At 38.5% G+C, this 20,879-nt stretch overlaps 1 protein-coding gene across 1 annotated transcript in view; it reads left to right on the forward strand.

Moving 5' to 3' along the window:
• The window catches only part of HECW2 (HECT, C2 and WW domain containing E3 ubiquitin protein ligase 2), a 173,494-nt gene that overhangs the window by 40,705 nt on the left and 111,910 nt on the right, over positions 1-20,879 (forward strand). Inside the window, exon 2 of the mRNA XM_074829571.1 lies at positions 16,708-17,048. Within this exon, the coding sequence (XP_074685672.1) occupies positions 16,757-17,048 (292 nt within the window). The 5' untranslated portion in view covers positions 16,708-16,756. The remainder of the gene's footprint in view (positions 1-16,707; positions 17,049-20,879) is intronic.

Genomic DNA, 20,879 nt, shown 5'->3' on the forward strand with positions numbered 1-20,879 from the left:
TGGTGGAAGGGTGGTTGCCTAAACCTGACACTTTTTATTATTGAGCTACTGTAATTACATCATAGGGAGAAAACAGTTGTAATAATTAGTAATTTGACTGTAATCTTACGGTCACATAATTTATCAGATAAATGATTAAAAAAAATATATCAGTCTCAAACTACATAGAAAACCGCCAGCTAACCAGCAGTGTTGATAGGAGACTTCATTCATATGTTTAAAAATAATGATGACGTGCTTTTGGCAAACTGTGAAGTTCAGTCAGTATGCAGGTGTTTGTTTCTAGTGATTTCTCTTTAATTCTGCTTAGTAATAACCTACAGCAGAGGTTGGCTGTGACAATTTGGCACGAGAGGAGGCCTGACACAGAGGCAGTGGCATTATCTAACCAGAAAGCTGCATTGCATCTTACTTTTTGGGAAGGTCACCCTGTGAAGTTAACTTCTGAATGTGGGAAAATGCAGGGACATTTCCATTGGCAGAAAGAAAACCAGCCAACCAGGATAGAGTTCCCCCCACCCTTTTCTTCCTTTTTTTCTTTTATGTCATTGGATTTTGATCAAGTTGTATATAGCTGTTTTCAGTCAGGTTTTTTTCTAGGTTAAACCAAAGCGTTTCATACCAGTCTTTGGATATTAAGAGGCAGGACATTTGCACAGGCAATACTGAATGATAATAAACTGGTCCTTTCCCCACCATACAGTCCCAGTGCAAGTTGGGCATCTGGCTGCCAGTTGTTTTTTTTTTTTTTCTTTGAGGGGAAGAGAGTACTCTTTCTCCAAATTCCTGTCATGCTTTAAAATAAATGAATAAATAAAATTTATTAATGCATAATGGAAAGCTCTTAGATTAATCTGACTCTACCACTCTCTGGGGCCAGGTTCTGCCCATGATCTGCAAAATGGTACCCAGAAAGGAAGATCCTTCTTCCTCTGTTGTCATCATGCTGTAGCTGTCATCATCACTACCCAAATTATCAGCTAAAGTCAGTTGATGTCCCTGTTAGAGTCCCTGATTTTCACAAGTGTTATCTAGCTGTATCTTCTCCCATTCATTTTCATGATGTGAGAAGATACAAAATACTGGAACACTTTTCAGAGGAGTAGAGCAATATAACTATTATTTTGTTACGCTGTTCTCAGTTACTGGTGGGAAACAGGGAAACTGGGAGGAGAGTGCCCTACTGAGCATTAAGAAAATTTTCCCTGTATTCACCAAGTGGTGAATGCTTCTCTTACATGATATGTCTACATAGAGCTGTTGGTATCTTTCACCTTTTGGAAATGGATGCCAGACTACAAACTTTGCCTTGAATGTATGGTTGGTCACCTTTCCTGCTGTCGTGGCCGTCCCTGCAAGCTAGTGCCCAGAGGGTAGGGTTAGGAGGAATTCTTGTGCTTGGTGCAAGGTTAATAACTGTATTGTTAAAACTTGGTATTCAGAGGGTGCGCAGAGACAGAGAGATGGCTGCTCTAGGACAAACTGGATTTTTAAGGCTGGACTGTGTTGGAGGAAACAGGTTGTTGGTGGATCATGCTGCAAGAGACTCCTTTTGAGGCACTTGGAAGGGCTTAAGGGTGGTAGGAGGGTTAGGAGAGAATCTCGTCCTGCCTTTGTAGAGAAATCAGATATTGAGAGACAACATATTCTGGATGAGGACAGAAAAATGAACAGACGGGCCTAATAATGTACCAGATGAAAATCCTAAGCTTTGTAATTAAAAATAAAACCAAAAAAAACCCCAAACCCACCACCTCCCTCGCCCTTGCCTGCCCCTCACAAAAGCCTGGATCCTGGATGGTTGGGGGAGGGATGTTTGTTTGAAGCCCCAAATGCACCTGTGAATAGTAAAGGCACCAAAATAACAAAATTGTGTTGTGGGTTTTTTTGGGGTTCTGTGTATTTCTACAGCTGTGGTAAGATTGTTTCTGAAACATCTGAAAAAAATCTGTGCCTCTGATCACTGAAACTATAATGTGTCACAGGAAAACCAAACATAAATCTTGAGTGTTTACTAGGATGAAGCTCTAGGGGGGATGAAAAGTGTGCTTTGCCCGTATTATTTTGAGCTTCCAGGAAGTCATGTCAGTTTTACTCTGAATTAGTAGTTGTATGTCTGTGAGAACCTCAACTTCTAAATTGTCTTCACAAAGATGAAGCCAAGGACATTCCAGTGAATGTCCCTGTCATATTATCACACCTTTTGTACTGAACCCCAGAAAGAAGATGAAAATGGTAATAGGTGATAGAAATATTTTTGTTTTGATAACCTGTTATTTAAAACTGCAGATTTATTCCTAAAAAGCTGAACGTTAGCTCTGCTGTTAAGTGGTGAGTGGGTTTTTTGTGTATATGTGTGTTTTTTAAATTAGGAATATATCTGATGTGGATTAAATTACTTTTTGTTGTTATACATTGAGAAATAGAGAAAATTCAAAATCAAACCAGAATTATTTTTATCATACAGATTTCAGAGTAGTTTAAGATGATACTAGAATGCAGTGTGCTACGATTTCTTTGTTTCCACACAGCATTAGCAACTGCTAACTCAGTATGTGTGTTTTGATTTAAATACACCAAGGTCGTTTTAAAAACATGAGTACAGAAGACAAAATCTCTTAAAAAATAATAAAAAAATTCCTCAACATAAATAAGTGTAGGAAATTTAGGCATCCAGATGAGATTGTCTTCTGTTTATATATTTGGTGGTATGTGTGCTAGGATTTCTTTGCTGTATTTATAAACACTGATTTCAATCTTCTTCCGTTTCCTGGTGCTGTAGCACCTACGCCCTGGGGTGGATTTATATAGAATTGTGCTGCGTTCCAGAATGCCCTCACTCTCAGCCAGAATGAGTGCAGTCTTTATTAGAATCTTTTGTTCATTTATATCTGTAGCATGACATGACATTAGAAATGAATGCTAAAATCCAAACAGAATATTTGGGTTTGTTGCATTTGGCTTCATTTTAGACTTCCTTCCTTGGTGGGATGATGAAGGAATGAGGAGAATATGTGTATTTTAAAAATGAAATGTTAAGATTAAAAAGATTTAAATAGATATTTCAGTTTTATTGAAGTCTAGTGTTTGTTCTCTGATGCAGGAATCTTCTTTCAAATGGATTCTTTCTAAACACACAAATTGGGGATGGGGACTAGGCTGCTGAGAGACATGGGCCTGTTGGTAAGATGGGTGAGCGAGCTATGAAAACCCACATGGTTTGCTGAAGATTCCTTCAAACCTTATGGCAGAGGATGGAAGTCCTCAGAATCCTTTATGCCTGGATCCCAAAGGCTTTTTTTTTTGTGCAGCAATGAATTAGGGCCAATGACACCAATGTAAAAACACACAGTGAGAGTCCTTTTAGCAATGGACCATTTCTTTGCAGGATGAAGATGAATGAAAATTGTACAGCCTGGAGAAATTGTGATACATGTCTCTATTTTTAGCTCTATTTATTAAAAACTCATGCATATTTAATAGTAGAAGTATTAATTCATAATAGGCCTAATCTTTATATACCCCACTTTGTATTGTTGTCTTTTCATTAATTGTTCATTTAGATTCTGAAGGATTTCTGCTTCATTTAGTGCAGAAACTGAGGAAAGCAGCAAATGCAGCAGTAATCCTGCAAGGAAAAAAATTGCAGTATGTGATCACTGAACTAAATAATGAATTGTAATATGTACTCATGAGGCAAGGAAGCATGAGCGGTGATAGCTTTGATATCCCTGACTCCCTAGTGGTCTGCATTCTAGCTGAAATAATTTTCTCATATAGGGGGCACAGACCAGACACAGACAAATGTGTTTTGGGTGTGCTTGCAGGTGATGGTGCTGTATGCGTTACCTCAGGAGTCTGATTCTTGTCATTGTGGAGTTCCTTAGGGCTCTTAACTATTTTTCCCTTCTCTTGAGTGTGATAACGGATTGTAAACTGTAAATCAGTAGACTATTAAACAGGGAAGGCTTTTTCTATCCATTTCCTTTTCCCCTTCTAGTTCTCTTTGAGATTTAGTGGGTGTCTCCATGCTTTTAGCCCGTTCCCTGAAGTAGACTGTGTTTCTGCAGAGCTGTGGTCCTCATCTCTGACAGCTTCAGCAGTTGCACTGCAGCGGTTCAGCATTAAGCAGACAGGGACTTCGTGTGGCGTAGAGTATGTCTAAGTGTCCTACTGATGTTCTTGCTGCATCATAACAAATGGAGGCATCTTCTGTTAATAACCTTTCCGTATAAATTAAGTCATCTGACTCACCACAGTTGTGGAAGGGCATTTGTCCAGACGAGAGTAACTAGATACCAGTCTGACTTCTTTTTACTAAAATGATGAAGTACTCTGTTTCTGGATTTATCCAGCTTAAATGTTTACCTAAAATGATTTAAGTAGTGTTTTCAAAAAAACAGTAAAGCAGTTGGTGCATAAGAATTCTGTCATAGTGTTCAGGCATGAAATTCTAGGCTAAATTATATTTCTGGGGGAGATCTGAAGTAGGATATAAAATTGCAATTGGCATTTCTTTAAAACAAGTTATTAGACTTTGAGCTGTTTGTATGTTATTATTTTCTGGTTTGTAAAAGACAGCCAACAGAACTGGTTTGTTTTAGAGCCAAAGTGTGCTGAGTATTACAAGTGATATATCTTGTAAGTACAGAGGGCAGTATCATCAACGCCTTGGTACACAGCCCTTCTGACTTTTTTCCTTGGATTTATTGAAGCTGAAGCTGAAGAGCAGCATCTGCATATAATATGGACAAACAGTACAAACAGAATGCAGACAAATAGCAGTTTTTTTCTTATTCTGGGCTCTTTTTTTCAGGTTGTAAGGAAACAGTTTAAAAGAGTGTAGAGCAGGTAAGTTTTCTGGAGGAGGAAATCTTTAGGGCTTAACACCTCTAGTTTCTTCAAAGATCACGTTCATAGTTATTTGATTCTCTGCAATATTTGTAACTTAATATACCGAACATAATCAGCACTGCATTTTAGCAGTGTGTCAGTTACTGTGGTAATGCTGTAAGTTCTGCTCAGAAAAGTATATATGAGTATGTGGCTTAATTTTTACCTTTTCGCTACAAGTTTTTACGTGTTTTGAAGTGTTATGAAGACAGGGAATTGAAGAAAAGCTGATAAAAAAATTCCTAGTGAATCTAGGAATACTGTTACACAAAATACAGTAGCATTGAAATGTTTTTGCTAATGGCACCTCCTCCTTAAGGACATACCTTGCACTGTCAGCAAGAAAAAGGCATTGCCTTTGAGCTGACCTAACAGTTCTACTACTCCTGCTAGTTTCAGGGACATCTTTGGTAGCTAATGCTTAGTACATTATCAGGCAAAAAGCTCTGTTAAACTGTAGGCAAGCAGAAATGTTCTGACGTTTTATTTCAGCCAAAGAGTCTCCTCAAATCTTTATGGAAATGCAGTCTTTTTTAAGGGGAGATTATAACTCATAAAATATTCCTAATTGAAATACCAGAAGGGTAAAAGGAGCAGGAGGATGGAAATTTGAATGTATACTGATGGACAGTTAAATTCACTCCAGCAAAATGTGTCAGTTTTTAAAAATAATTGTTTCCTGTTTTCCTGATCTACTGGTTGTATCTATAGTTTATTTATAAGACTTAGGTACACAAAGCTTTGTGTTTGTTTTGGTTTTAATTTTACTTTGTTCTTTAAGGAGACCAACTGAGCCTGTCTTAGACATCTCTCACCCCCACTTCCTGGTCAGTTTTACCAGGCTAGAACTTTTAAAACATTGGGATTCAGGGAAATTACTTATCTACAGACTGGTGGGCACTCTTTTTAATTCTACTTCTAGTCTGCTAGCATGTTTCATTTACGGAATTCTTGAAGTCAGTGAATATATGTTTTACACAAAGAAATTACATTTTTCGAGTTGATAATATCCCTTCTGTGACAAAAATTAATAAATAGCATAATGAATTGAAGTGGTGCAATGCTTTGAGAGGAACAGAGTGTTCCTGTGTCTCCTGATAACGTGAGAATGTCTCAGTGTGCGAGATGTACCTGTTCTGTGGTGGTTTGATACCATTTCAGTGAGTCAGATCAATTTTACGTGGTAGAAACTGAGCTTGCACAGGCTTGGTAATGGGAATGATTGTATTGGATTTGGACTTGGATGGGTGGAACAATGAATGTTCATTCATGTTCATTGTATATTCCAGGGATTTCCATCCGTATAGAATGGATTTCCAGTTTAAAATTGAATAAAAATAAATTTTTATAATTGCTTATTGCATGGTATATATACTAGCTTTTAATAACCGCCACATAAATACTTAAATCAGACTTTGTTGAGTATTGCTAAAATACAGCTGTCTTTTATGGATGTGAATTGAATAGTATCTGCATTGGTACCGATTGCAGAGACTTGGAATGAAACTGCAGAACTACTCTGATAGGAAGTAGTAAATAATTGTACTACTTCTTCTGTCAAGTACATTATTCTATAAATGGCTTTTTGAATTGTGGCTTTTTTGGCCTGGCAGTTTTCCTTTCTTTTTCAAAGGAATACATATTTTCTTTGCTGTTTGTCAGGCTTTTTGGCATTGTACTCTTTCTTCTGGTTACACGTTTATTTGCTTTCCTGGACAGACAAATGCTAAATTGTTCTTTTCTGTAAAAGTTCTTATTTTGGTCTTTACTGTCCTTTGTTGTGAAAAAGCCTTGGGAGAAGACGCATAATTGGGGAACTCTGGGCTGGTGCCTCTGATGTTCTGGAATTCCTAAAGACAGGAGGGGGTTTCAAGAGAGTTAAATGGGCTACGCATTTTTCTTGTCATTAATATGTGCTTGCAGGCTTTCACATGTGTAAGTATGAGCATATATTACAGGTTATTCACAGAATAATTAAATTCACATTTGTCCATCCTGTGACAAAGTAGCTTCTCAGAGAGATGGATTGTGTGACCTGACATCAAAAGGCTAAACTGAGCGCAACTGCATCCAGTACTTCAAGAGAAATTCATCAGGAGAACCAGTCGACAGCAACTAGCAACAGATATATCAGTGTCAAGAACACTGAGGATCAAACCTCTAGCAGTGGGGATTCTGATTTTAAAGTTTATATAGAGTAATATTGTATTGTGAATTATCCAAGGCCGTAGTTTCAGGATACACTGGGTTAAATGGCTACATGTCTGTACCTCCAGTCTCTGCCTCATTTGTGAACTGAGCTCTTTGAGGCGTGGTGCTACAGGTAAGATTACTGAAATAAATGAACTTGGGTAAAGTAGTCGCCGCTCCAGGAGGAGGTCGAGGGACTGTATAATACATATGGAGCAGAGCCTCTTGGCTACGAAACAAAAGTTTTGTGTCTTCATGTGAATAGTCTAGAGGATAAGAGTGTATCTGGTACATTTCACTTAAATTTATGTGCAGTTCTTACATTGCTACTTCCAGTGAAAGACAGGGATGAGTTTTACACCATAGACGATCTTTTGTATATCTACAGAGCAATACCGAGATACATCTGCAGGCCAGCCAGATCTCACAGCCTGAGAGCCACAGCAGAAAGGAATGTACGAACCCTCCACAATCTCTTCAGTGCAAATTCAGACAGGTTATCCAAGTTCTTGGTGCTGAACACTGTAGTTCACCTGGCTGAATTAGCTTGAAATGTTTCAGGGCTTTCTTACTCCATTTTAGCTGCGGGGATGGCAGTGCAGGGACTTGGGACATTTGTCTACGCTGACAACGCAGTATGTCAGTAAGTACACTCTGTAACTGGTATCACTGTAGGCATGCCAAGCTATACATATGTGTATGTATGGATGTGTACACTACTCTCTGGATACATATTTATGAGCAGTGGCCAGATCTTCTGTGTACCAGCTAGCTCTGTGCTGAAGCTTTTGTGTGAGAATGAACATGGTAGGTTGTACAGTAAGCACAGCAGTACCTGATGGGCTACTGGGCAGGGTGTGTAGACCTGTCAAAAATATGCAGAACCCTTCAGACTGTTGGTCTTCATAATAGGCTTGAGCAGTAACTTCTGCCTGATGTAAGGGAGTTGCAGTTGGTGGGATGGAAGACATAAGCCTTACTCAAGCACCTAAGGTAGTATGATAATACAAGTGACATTTGTTTCCACCGAGATACAAAAGTGTTCAAGACTGACTTTACAAATAATCTGTACAAAAATGCATTGAAAGGTTACAGTTTGAATTAACTGAGCTATTCTCTGGCCAAATAATGTGCTTCATAAACTCTTTTTTAGAAATATACATTTATGCTGAACTATATGCTTTTTCCCTTAGGGAAGATTTTCAGCCAGTCTAAATTACATGGTGGTTTTGTAATCTGAGCTGATGTTTAACATCTGAGCTGAGTCACCAGATTTTGAGTCCAAAGGAGACTAGAGTATGCATATGCACTTTCTCTCTCTTTCCTTTTTCTCTTCCCTCTCCTGTACAGCAATATCCCTGTGAAATTTCAGCACAGTAATTTTTAGCTGTACCTTAAAACATCTGAATACAGTTTCCAGAAGTAAATTACGGTGCTAGTTGTGATTTCCCAGCAGTGAGTTCAGAGGATGAGTTAGCAGACTGAAGGCAGGGTATTCTCAGCACAGTTTACTTTTTTTGTTGTTTTGCCAGTGGTTTGGGCATGACTCAGAGCAGGGCAACAAAAGAAAAGGGCATCTAGACAAAATTCTGTACTCTTTTGTGCAATCTTGGGTTACTTCAACTTCCTCCACAGATGAAGAGAGGGAGTGATTTTGTACTCTGAATTGCTTTTTTGGGGAGTCTCCGACTCTTCACTGAGGAAGCCAGCTACCTAGCACAGCCACCTGCCTGGCGTAAGGCACGTAATTTAATCTGGCACTCCTGTGGAGATGGTTTGAATGGAGAAGTCAAAACATTTCTCTTAGGAGAAGATTTACAAAATGCGTCTTTCAAGATGCTTCAGTTGACTTTCTTGGCATTTTTCTTGATTAAAAAGGAAATCTGATTAAGCGATCCTGTGCATATAGGTTCTTTTTTGGAAACTAGCACGTTTATTAAATACTTTCATCATCATTGCTTTGGCTTAAGCTGTTTCTAAGAGTATCCAGTAATTGTCCTATTCTGAAAGTCTAGCTTTGTTAGAGGAGAAAGTAAGCAGATCAGCAGAAAAATAAAGTGTTTCTGAATTTAACTTTTCTCTCTGCATTTCTCGGTAGAACAATTTATATTTCAAAACAGTTAATATCGAATTAACTTGAAGTTGAATTAAAGTTTCATATAATTTTTAGTATCTTTTGAAAAGCACCCCAAATGAAAAAAATATCCAGAACTGGCTATTCAAATAAAAGCAGCGAATACAAATTTATTGTCAAATGTGCAAATTAGAAGAACTGGGGGAAAGAGAGACATCTTTTCCCTTTTAATCTCTCTGAGATATCGTCTGTCTCCTTGTAATTAAAAAGAAAAATGGTGTCAGAGGTGTAATGGTGTGCTTTTTCAAGTTTATGACATCTCTCTCTTTTGTGTTTAATTCAATCACAAATTCTGTAGGTTTAGAATGATCACTTTTTTTCCTCCAAGATATCCATCACTGGACTTGTTTGGATCATTTACTTGCTTAATTTATTATTTAAACCATGCAGACCTAATGAGCACTCAGGCATTCTAGGTAGCAATATTGAACAGTTATGATTATATTTTAGCAGAAGGATCTCATCAGCTTTCTGCCTGATGTTGATGCTCAGAACTGTGCAGTTATGTAGTATAATGGTTGTTTTATTTTTGAAATAGTGAACATCTACTGGAAGAGTATTAAATTTCCACTACATGATACAAGTTGATTAATTCATATACTAAATGATCCTAAAGACTTTGGATATAGCCATGGTCATGTAAGTAAAGAGGCCTTATTACTCTTTATTTGTAAAACAGTGGAGAAAAATAGATCCAAAATAGCTGATTTTTCTTAGCTCTTGGATACTGTGGCAGCCTTTACATTCATCTTTATCTGGTGGCTGAATAGGAAGCATCCAAACGTGTTAGCTTAACTCGAATCTGATAAAGTGTTAGCTAATGGGAAAAAATCCCAATAATAAGACAGTGAAATACCGTCTGAGAGGAATTCCATTATGTGTATTGCATCTACTTGATGCGTAGAAATTCTTGGAAGTATTCCAGGAGAAATAACACAAAAAGGATGTCTGGGCAGAAAGATGAAGCTTTTCTTTTATTTCTCTCTGTATAGAAAAGGGTGCTTCATGTCAGCTTTATCTGATTTTCTTTATTTATTTATTTAATAGACCAAATCTGTGTCTCCAGATAGTCATAGAAATATTAGAATATAGGCCTGGAAGGAAATTTTAGGAGCTGTCGAGTTCATCTCTTTGTCTTGGGCAAAATCGGTTACTGATGGTCTTGCTGAATAAGTGGTGAAATTTACTGGGAGGGGCCCCTCTGTCCTGCAGGCAGAGCTACACAACAGCTCTAAAGGAGCTTGAAAGCTCTTTAGTACTGAGAGCTGAATAAGTACAGACTGGTTAAGCATATGAGTTAACCATATGGTTAACCGTCACCCAGCTTCTTAGGCAGGTTTTGCAGCTGCCAGTGAATTCTGACTATTCTGCTTTTGTCAGAGTTTGTAGCAGGTTTGAAACCAGCATATGGATATCTGCAAATGCGCTGTAGTCATACCTTATCCCAGAAAATAGGCTAGTTTTGAGTTCTGGGGGGAGAGAAATCCCCAAATTCTGAATTTATTCAAGAAGCGTTTTCTTTTCTCAGCCCCTTAGAGCTCAGAGCTGGTCAGTTTGAGTCTTTTACTTTATTGTAGCATTTATAAATCTTTGTACCGAACAAAGCAATGTCACACAGTGTACAATTGGGAAACCAGCATGTTTTCTGTTCTTCAAATTCTTAATGTGTTCTTCTGCCTGTATAATTATGTGGATTGCTTATCTCAGCATGGGAATGGCATTTGAGAGAGATAGTGAGCAGCATCTGAATGTGTCCAACAAAGAGCCACAAAGCTGGTGAAGAGTCTAGAGAACGAGTCTTCTGAGGAGCAGCTGAGGGAACTGGGGTTGTTTGTCCTGGAGAAAAGGAGGCTCAGGGAGACCTTATTGCACTCTACATCTACCTGAAAGGAGGTTGTAGCAAGGTGGGTGTCGGTCTCCTAAGTAACAAGTGATAGGACAAGAGGAAATGGCCTCCAGTTGCCCCAGGGGAGGTTTAGGTTGGATATTAGGAAAAATTTCTTCACGAAAAGGGTTGTCAGGCATTAGAACAAGCTGCACAGGGAAGTGGTGAAGTCACCATCTGTGGAGGTATTTTAAAGACATGTAGCTGTGGTGCCTAGGGACATGGTTTAGTGGTGGACTTGGCAGTGTTATGTTTACGGTTGGACTTGATGATATTAAAGGGCTTTTCCAACCTAAATGTTTCTATGATTCTATGAACGGGGGGAAAATTTGGGGTCCAGTTGTGCTGGATGGTTCTTCCTGTCCATCTGATGTACAGCGACAGAGATGCTTGGGTGCAGAGCACTCCCCGAGGGCTCTTCCTGCTGAACCTTGGCTAGTGGGCTGCCACATGGCCCACTCCTTGCCTCGCTCCTCTCGCGGGTGATGTGACGTTGCAGTGCGGTGACGTGAAGCCCTGTAAAATGTGTTAATCATCACTTCTCCAGCAGCACCCTCAACCACCTGCTCAGAGCACAGATCTTGTCCAGCGGCTGACCAGTCATGCTCTCAGGGGCAGCCCTATAGAGTCGGATTACAGTAAATGCTGTGGGAAGAGGCTGTTAGCAAGACCCGTAAGCCACATAAAAGATCACTACATAAACAAGAAATGAATCACTGTTATGAGTAAGATAAACAGGGCAGCATGTGAGCTCTGGTTTGTTTTGCATTTTGGATTGGATTTTGGTTTGGATTTTTTTGGTTATTCCTGTGCTGGAACTCCCGGACTTTCATTCATGTGTTTTTTAAACTATTGAATGTTTGACTGCATGGCAGAAATAGTTTGACGTTTCTTTTCAATCTCCTGTAGTGAAGAAGGTTGAGCAAGGGGGTTTTTCCTACCTGTATTTTTTATATTAAATAGAACTTTTTTGGAATTCTGGTCCCTCTATGATTAGTAACTGAGGAGTATTTATAGATAGAAATAATTCTGAATTTGTGCCATTTAGAGTTTAAGAGGAAATCAGTCCTATTTCTCTCTAAGCTTCTTGACAAATACAGAAGAAAATGCTGTGATATGGATAAGCAGCTTTGGTATAGGTTTCACTTTTCAACTAAAATACTTTGCTAAAGTTCGTATCTGCTGATTTCTCAAATACCTATATTTTCCCTATGCTTTTGACTTGGTTGGTTTCCACATTTCAGCTTGCCTTCATCAATCAGTATTCCTTGCCAGCTTGGTCTGATGCTTAGTGAAATCTCTTCTCTGATCACATTCACCCTGATTAGCCAAACCTTCATGGCAGGGCAGGTGCACACAGCTAATCATGGGTATTGTCTTTACAGTATAGTCTGGATGCAAATACTGTTTCAGTGGCACTTAGCAGGAATTGAAGGTGGGAGGATAATTCTTATATCTGGTCTCTGGTAGGATATATGTGTTAGTGTACTGTTAGTTTTGTTATTAGTGACAGACATCAGGAATTGTTAACCAAACGTCAGATAAGCAATTCCTTTTGTAGGCAGGAAGGCACCGTGTGAGGTTTTCATCCCATCTTCAGACTGAATTTTCAGACTGCAAATAATTAATGTAGTGGCTCTTTTCTCCCTTCTATCACTCCTTATGGTTTGGGTTTTATGGCAAGCACCTTTTCCCCTTCTAAAATATGAGTGTCTTATTTCTCTCTTTACAAATCTTAATTAATCTCCCAGCTTACTGTGAGATATGACAGAGCACTGTCTGACACTAGACAGCCTATGGACCTTTACATCCTATTTCACTGAATTTAGAAGATATTCTAAAAGCTTACAAGTCCTGAATTTTTGGAGGTGTTTTTTTCCATAATAGGAGCTCATTTACATGTGAGTTTAACTTGTTAATTGCAAATTGATTTCAGTTGCTTTAAGTTATGTTGGGATCATTGTTTAAATCATGACTTTTAGACACTTGGATTTATGAGTAGGATCAGGGAAGTTACCCAGCATTTAGATTTCTGGTTTACTTCACTTTCAGAAACTGTAATGATGTTCGTGATTCACCAGAGTGATAACGATTAGGACTTAAGAAAATGGACTGTTTCAGAGGAGTTAACATTTTTCTCAGGCTTTTCTCATATCTCACAGAATCACAGAATCATCTAGGTTGGAAAAGACCTTGAAGATCATCCAGTCCAACCATTAACCTAACACTGACAGTTCCCAACTACACCATATCCCTCAGCACTATGTCAGCCCGACTCTTAAACACCTCCAGGGATGGGGACTCCACCACCTCCCTGGGCAGCCCATTCCAACGCCTAACAACCCGTTCTGTAAAGAAATGCTTCCTAATATCCAGTCTAAGATACAGTCCAGCCAAACCTGTGAAGAAGACTGTGTGATAGTCCTAGCTAGTACAAGTTAGTTCTTATGGATTAGTTTGTCCATCTGCCACATAGAAATTTTCAGCATGTTCCAACAAATACGAGTGCTGCCCTGAGTACAGTGTACTGCTCTGCAGCTGAAGGAAATTTTTTCATCCCTCCTATTAAAACTTTGTCTTTAACTTGTAATCCTCCTGCATGACACTTATTTTGTAGTGATTTTACTGCTGTAAAACCACTGTATACAATAGTTCAAAATTACATAAATCTCTAGTTGTGGGACAGAAGAAAATTAACTTAATAGTGCACTGTCAGTCTGTTAATTAATCTCCCCCAATCTCATGGTGCAGGGGGTGGTGGTAGTTGGGTGATTGTACGTGCTTGCTGTGGTGGGCAGGCTCAGGTGCAAATCGGGGCTCTTCCTGACTAGGGGGTACAACTCTTTCACTGTGACATTTAAGACTTAACTGCTAGTGTGTGCTGTTACCCAGATCACAAAGTAAAAAAGAAAGGGGACGAAAAAAAAGGGAGATCACAGTGACTGGGCTGATCCCTCCGTGTTTCACTGGGTTGTAGGGAAGTTGGTGGCTATTTCTTATTTACCCTTCTGTTCTCAAAGTCATCCAGCATTTTCAGATCCAGCGAGTAATACGCGGGCATAGAGAAACAAGATACTAACTTCCCTGACTCTCATTTAAGAAGGCCCTCTATACCAAAGTTTCGTTTTCATCACTGACACCAGTGTCAGAGGCATACTGCGCAGGAACATGACAGAGAAGGAGTTAGTGAACCCCGCTGATGTGCAGCACCAAAAATAAAATGTTTTGTGTATGCAGCCAAAACATTGCTCATGTCAGGAAAGACTGTCGTGTACTTTGTGAAGTAAGTATGGTAATCTTCGTGTCACTTCTGTATATGTGGAATTATTGAACTGGCTTTTTTTGTTTTTTTTTCCTTTTTTGCAATATTTGATGCTGAACGATGTACAGTGTGTGATGAATTACACAACAGTTGGATGATTTGAACTTTATTTTTCCTCTTTGTTAGTTCTTAGTATTTAAAAACATCTCCAGTTTAAGAAAAGCTGAAAAATAGCAGAATTTCTGATACACTGGAAGAGTGCATACACTGAAATGTTATTAAAAAGAAAATTGAAGATGAGTCATAGGAAATAGAAGTGGAGGGAAGAGGCAGTTTTTGAAGATTCATCATGTGGGGAAAGAGGAATGAATAAGAAAAGAAAATCCTCAAAATATGAAGATGCCTTTATGTATTGATTGTTGAACAACTTTATCTTAATCACAATCTTGGGATCTCAAAGTTCTCTATTTGTTTTTCTTTCTAATAATTAAATGTCTTCTGACCTCTAGAGGCAGAGGTTTCTGTTTAATAAACCAGCTGTCAGACATTTGATTGATAGCAGTGGTGTAGTGTAGGTCTGATTACAATTACAATACTATGGGAGTGGCCAACCAATCCATTTGCTTCTCGTGGGCTCTACTTAATTCTGCATTACAGGCTTCCTTGCTGGAAACAAGGAGCATTTGTAGCAGGTGATACTCAGCATGGTCTGACAATGCTTGGGTTATTTTAAGAGAACAGATATATCTCTGTGTGATAGCTGAAGGCTATGACAAGAAGAAAGCCCAAGAATAGTATCTGGGTACCTCTTTTTTTTTTTTTTCATATGTGTACATCCACACATTTTTCTTATATGTGGTTATTTGTATGTATAGAAATAAGGAGATCTTTCCAGCAGTATGCATCCCTCACAGAAGATACTATAGTGGAATAATTGATGTCACTGGTTAAGTTGCAGTCTGATCAGAAATGTTGAAATACTATTTTCAAATTGTATGAAGAGTGTAACGAGCCCAGGACAATTTTTTCTGGGTGAGCTCTGGAGGTACTACTGGGCAGGAGGACTGCTTTGGTTTGGTTTGGCTTTGAAGGAAATACATGGTTCCTATTCCATGTGAATATAGTATGGAAGATAATTTTCACAGTTTTGAGTGAAAGACACATTACCATAAAATTCAGTTTCTTCTGAAAGCAAATGGTTCTGCCAGATGAGGACCATTTTATTTCCTCTGTAAAATAAACAATGAGTTGATATAAACTATAGCTTTTGAAAAAGGAAAACAGCTTTGGTCAAAGTCATGTAGCTTAGATAAGGAAATTTTCATATTCCTCCTATGGCAAGAGGTTACCTATCGCTGGTTCTTTCCTCCTATGAGCTGTTCCTTCTGTTTAATATTTTGCTATTCTTGTCTTTCCTTTCTGATGATTTATCTCAAGTTGTGAGTAATGTGAGGGCTTATTTTCAAATGACAGTACTTTTGGTAGCTATGGATAATGAGATGCAAGTTCAGCTTCTGAAGATATGGTGTGATAATACTGGCATGGCCATTTCAGTGAAGACCTTCTAGTGTCTCCTCAGGGCTAGAGGAAAGCTGTTGAATTTATAAGGCCTCTGTTTTCTGATGTGTGGAGAAGAACAACAAAATCTGACTGCACAGATAAACTGACATGGGAAATATATATCTGTAGTCTAAAGTACCTCAGTTGATGGTCTGACATGTTTTTGTATGGTATAGAAGATCTCAGAAGCTATGCTTTGTATCTTAAAAAATAAAATCCTTACAAAATTATTTTATAGTAGCATAAATCTGTGATACTGTATTTCTGCTGAAATATGTCCAACCTTATTAACATCTTCAGTACTTTACTGATTCTGAACATACAGTGCATAGAGAGTATTACTGGAAACTAACATATCTAAGTGAAAGTACATCATATACTGCTGTGATTTCTTTGGTGGAAGATGAGTTCATTAACTCTTCACTCTTTCAGCTACTGCCAGACTTAAATTAACTTGGTTACTGTGGCTGTTCTTGCTTGATAGATGGTCTTGGATGTTTTGCTTTGTGTTGCTTTCTGGCTTATAAATTGCTTTGTGTTGCTTTCTGGCTTTCATGGTGTGTGGTTAACTCTAAATTTTGTTGCAAGTGATTCATGCTTTTTTTTTTTTTTTCCATGTACAGACACTAAGGTGGCTGTAGTGGTAAAGCAATGAAGTAAAAGATTTTACTCAGTCCATTTTAGGTGTCTGTAGGAACATTTTTGCACTAATGCCTCTCCATTTAATATTTGACTGAATAACCTGCTGTCTCAGTTTAACACTTTATTTTTTCTTCATGATAGGTCTCTGAACAACAACTTTTTCACGTAAATTGACAAAAGTGGAGAAGAGATGGCCAGTTCAGCCCGAGAACATCTGCTTTTTGTGCGACGTCGCAACCCACAGCTACGGTATACTCTGAGCCCAGAGAATTTGCAGAGTTTGGCATCTCAGGGCACCATGGCTGAGAACATGAACTTGCAGCGTGCCAACAGCGACACTGATTTAGTGACCTCAGATAGCAGGTCTAGTTTGACAGCCAGTATGTATGAATACACCTTGGGGCAATCTCAGAACCTCATAATCTTCTGGGATATTAAGGAAGAAGTAGACCCGACTGACTGGATAGGACTTTATCACATAGGTAAGTCAGAACCATGTTGTAGTATTTGTGATTCTTGCTCTTTTGCCACTTCATATTTCGTTTTCTGATATGTGTTCTGGCACACTACATAATTAATCTAAAGATAAAGTTGAGGTAAGACTGCAGAGAATTACCTTGGATTTCTCTTTGCTTTTCTCAGTGCAGTGAACTATGTAAAAATATGATTCTAATTAATGTAGATCTGGTTCCACAATGACCTGCTAGAATATGAAATGCATTCTCTTAAACAACAAATGTGCATATGGTTTCCTGTTTTCACCTTTGCTGGTGGCTGGCTTACAGACTGGAAACGCGGACTACCATATTCATCATGTAACTTGACATGCTTACTGTCCAATGTTTATACAGATTTTTTGACAAGTAAATTCTTAACGTTTATGAAAAGATATTTTGTGTAAGTCTTTGATTTTGTAGAACTGAAATTGTATCAATTCTGAAGGAGCGAGAATTTCTGTTTTTGAAGAATTCTTGTAGAAGTCATTCCTCTAAAGAGATTCGTTTATGTGCTTTTTTTGTGCTGTTCAGGATATTTCATAGGAGGGAGCCAGACGGAGCTCTAGTTTGGCATGCAAGGGCCTGTGGAGAGTGTGTGCAGCAGCAAATAATGTGGCTTAAAAGGAGTGGATCAGTAGGTCAAAGCAGTTGGTGCTGAGACCCTAGCATCAGCCGCATCTTTGGGTGGGATTTTCCATTGTATTATGTCTAATCAGGTCCCTAGATACAAACATCCCTGCTGCGTGTGTGGTTTGGAGCTGTCCAAAGGATAATCCTTATGTCCCCACTAGGAACTGGAGCGTAGCTAGCGGGTAACTGTAGTGGCACATGGGGTTTGTTCATCTTCTCAAGGAATCCAGTTCATGTTGAACTAAAATTACTCTCTGAATTTAACCAGTGTTCAGTAAGTGGGACTGATCGGTTGATTTGTTTCAAAATTGCACTGCTTCTCTGAACCTAATTACTAATGTGGAAGGCAACCGTCAATTCAACCTGCCAAAAACAGGTATAGCAGAAACTGGTGGAAACACATCTGACCACTGGAATTTTGTCTGTGCTGGGACTAAGCTTGGTGCAATGAAATCGGTCTCAGTAGGATTTCAGAGGGATATTTGCTGTGCCAGCTTTTACCAAGATGTTCTATCTCTGCATCACTTAATGTTACATGCTGTGTAGATGGTGTTTCTGGTTCTCATTCTGGTTTTGTCTGCTATTTTTTCCAGCATTACTGCAGCTCCACAAACAGGACAGTATTGACTTGTGCTGTTCCAGTACTTACCTGGTTATAATAGCTGTATTGGAGTTGCTGCATGAGCTGCAGTCTCTCCTGGAATGAACTGTGGATATGTGCTAACATTTAAGTCACCTAAATGAAGTGTCTCTATAATAAACAGAAATTAATCCTCCCAACAGCATTAACAACTGAAGTGTGATCTGTGCTGTAAAATGCACAGACTGCTAAATGGAGCTTAAACATTCTAATTTAAATACATTGAGAGCTTCATCTGAATAAAGGTTTGACACCCCTTCCCGTTGTTTTTTTCACGGTTCACAGCACTTCAGGATTGATACTCAAGATGCTACAGTACATCATCTTTCTGTAAAATTCTCATTGGTTCCTATTATAGGCTGTAAGTGATTTTTATCCTACTTTCATGATTAAAAATATTTCTACTTTCAGTCTGTTGAGCCCCTAAAGTACAAAACAATGTTAAGTTACCACAGGGTAAGAATCCTATAAGGAACAGCCAAATTTATGCCTTCTTGGGCCTAAGACCCCCATCATGCTACTGTGTAATACCAGAGTGTTTGAGTATGTTGGGTTTCCTGTTGTTTTTTTTTTTTTAAATGATGAAAGGTCTAGGAACTCATTCACATTGAGCTTTTGTCTTCACTGCCACTTGAAATCCATGAGTGCTTCTGAGAGTTTTGTTACTGATTTAAAATAGATCTGAGCAGAGTTCTTCCTTTAAGACTTGCAGTTTCATGATTCTGAATGATGGACTACACATTTTTTACAACAGAGAGTTGAGGATATATTCAGCCTGATGGGCATGCCTGTCTGATTTAGGTTTTTTGATAAACTCTTTCAAGCATCTAGCGTATTTTGAAACTAAAAAATGATAAAAGTAATTTGCATAACTTTTATAGACATAGCTAAGGTAAATTAAATCCCACAGGGTATAATCCAGGATTTTCAGTCCTTTGTAATAATTGCTGTGAAGTACCCCCAGTTTCCACTTACTGCTTTGGAAGTTGAGGACACTCACTCCTTATTTTCTCAGGAGAGGCTTGTTTATGGGTGAATATATTAAAAAATAAAGGCTCTGTTTCCAAACACATTATTAATATTCAGTGTAGTTGCTTGAGATTATCCATCCTGTTCTTTCTTTAAAATGAAAACCGTTTCACTTACAAAGTTGCTCTCCTTTGGCACTGCCTCCTGAAGGCAGCAAAAATTGTGTGGTCACTAACACAAGACAGCACTGGGGCTGTACCTCCAATATTCCCTCATGTCTTCAGTAAAGCACCATTTTTCAAGGAGTTAGAAACAGAAGAAGGCAAATATTTTGCTCTTACTTAAAAAAAAACCACATTGCATAATCAAAAGCACACTCATGTGGCTTTTTTTTTTTTTTATGTTGGTTGTACAATTAACTGCCATGTAAGCCGCATCAATGTTTTGAGGAGGGAAACGAAGTGGTTGTTAATTCTATAAATGAAGAGAAGGTGAAATTCTAAAAATGAGCATCATTCTGAGCTCAGGCATTAGTATGGAGAGATCTGGCAAAGGCCTGAAGTAATTCAGGTACATTTTCACTTCAAATTAATTTCGTGGAATGCATCCATTATAAAAGGAATTGAAAATTACGCACTGGGAAACTGTCTTCCCTCTTCATTCATTAATTTATTCAATTAGCGCGCTCTCATTAGTTTTCTGTCATGGGAAAGGAGTCAGTTCTGTGCTTCTCAGTGTGGTTTTACCATGGTTAAAACTGCAGTGGCTCACTAGGAATCCCACCAAACTTATTAGATCCCTTTCTTTTTAAGAGACTGACTACAAACCACCGTACACATTCACCCAGATATGGATTGGTGCAGTTCGGTCACAAGACTGTCAGTAACCAGATTCACTGCCTTTACTACTAGGTGGTTTGCGGATGATTGGCTTGTACTAGGGAATAGAAGATGGAGCTTTGTCTAGTGCAGTACAACTTCAGTGAAACTTCTGGCCTGTTAAATGGTTATGAAAATAGATATCTTCTTAAAAAGAGAAAAGCCTAAGGGGAGAAACACAGAATCATCTTATTCTGAAGCACTCATTCTTTTTTTAAGTGCATGTGAATTTTTTTCCAGACTTCTGTTTTTTAAAAAAAAGGAGGTAAGTCATAAATGAACAAATACTTTGTAGAAAAAACTGCGTATTTTATTAGACATTAATTCCCTATAATGTCCTCAGGATACTCCTCTGCAGTAACTTTTGTGCTTTCATTTTTAAATGCAAGAACTCGAATCTGTGAAAAATTACACATAGCTCTACATAGCTAAATTAATGTTCAGTTTTTCCAGAATTCTGTATTCTAAGGAATGTTTTCAGATACATGTGTGAATTTGCTGGTTTTAGTACCATACTTGTATCTTCCTCTGCTTCATCACTGTGTACAGCTAAAAGTGATCTGTTTGCTTGTTGAGGGACTGCTTTGTACAGAGGGTCTTCTTTTCCAGCGTATTCCTAAGGACTACCAGAAGAAAAGTGTATGTGAGGGACACAGGGTATTCTGTGAGGACAAACATTCTTTTCCTGACTGTTTCTGG

Source organism: Strix aluco, chromosome 6, assembly GCF_031877795.1.
Source record: "Strix aluco isolate bStrAlu1 chromosome 6, bStrAlu1.hap1, whole genome shotgun sequence".
Taxonomy (NCBI): domain Eukaryota; kingdom Metazoa; phylum Chordata; class Aves; order Strigiformes; family Strigidae; genus Strix; species Strix aluco.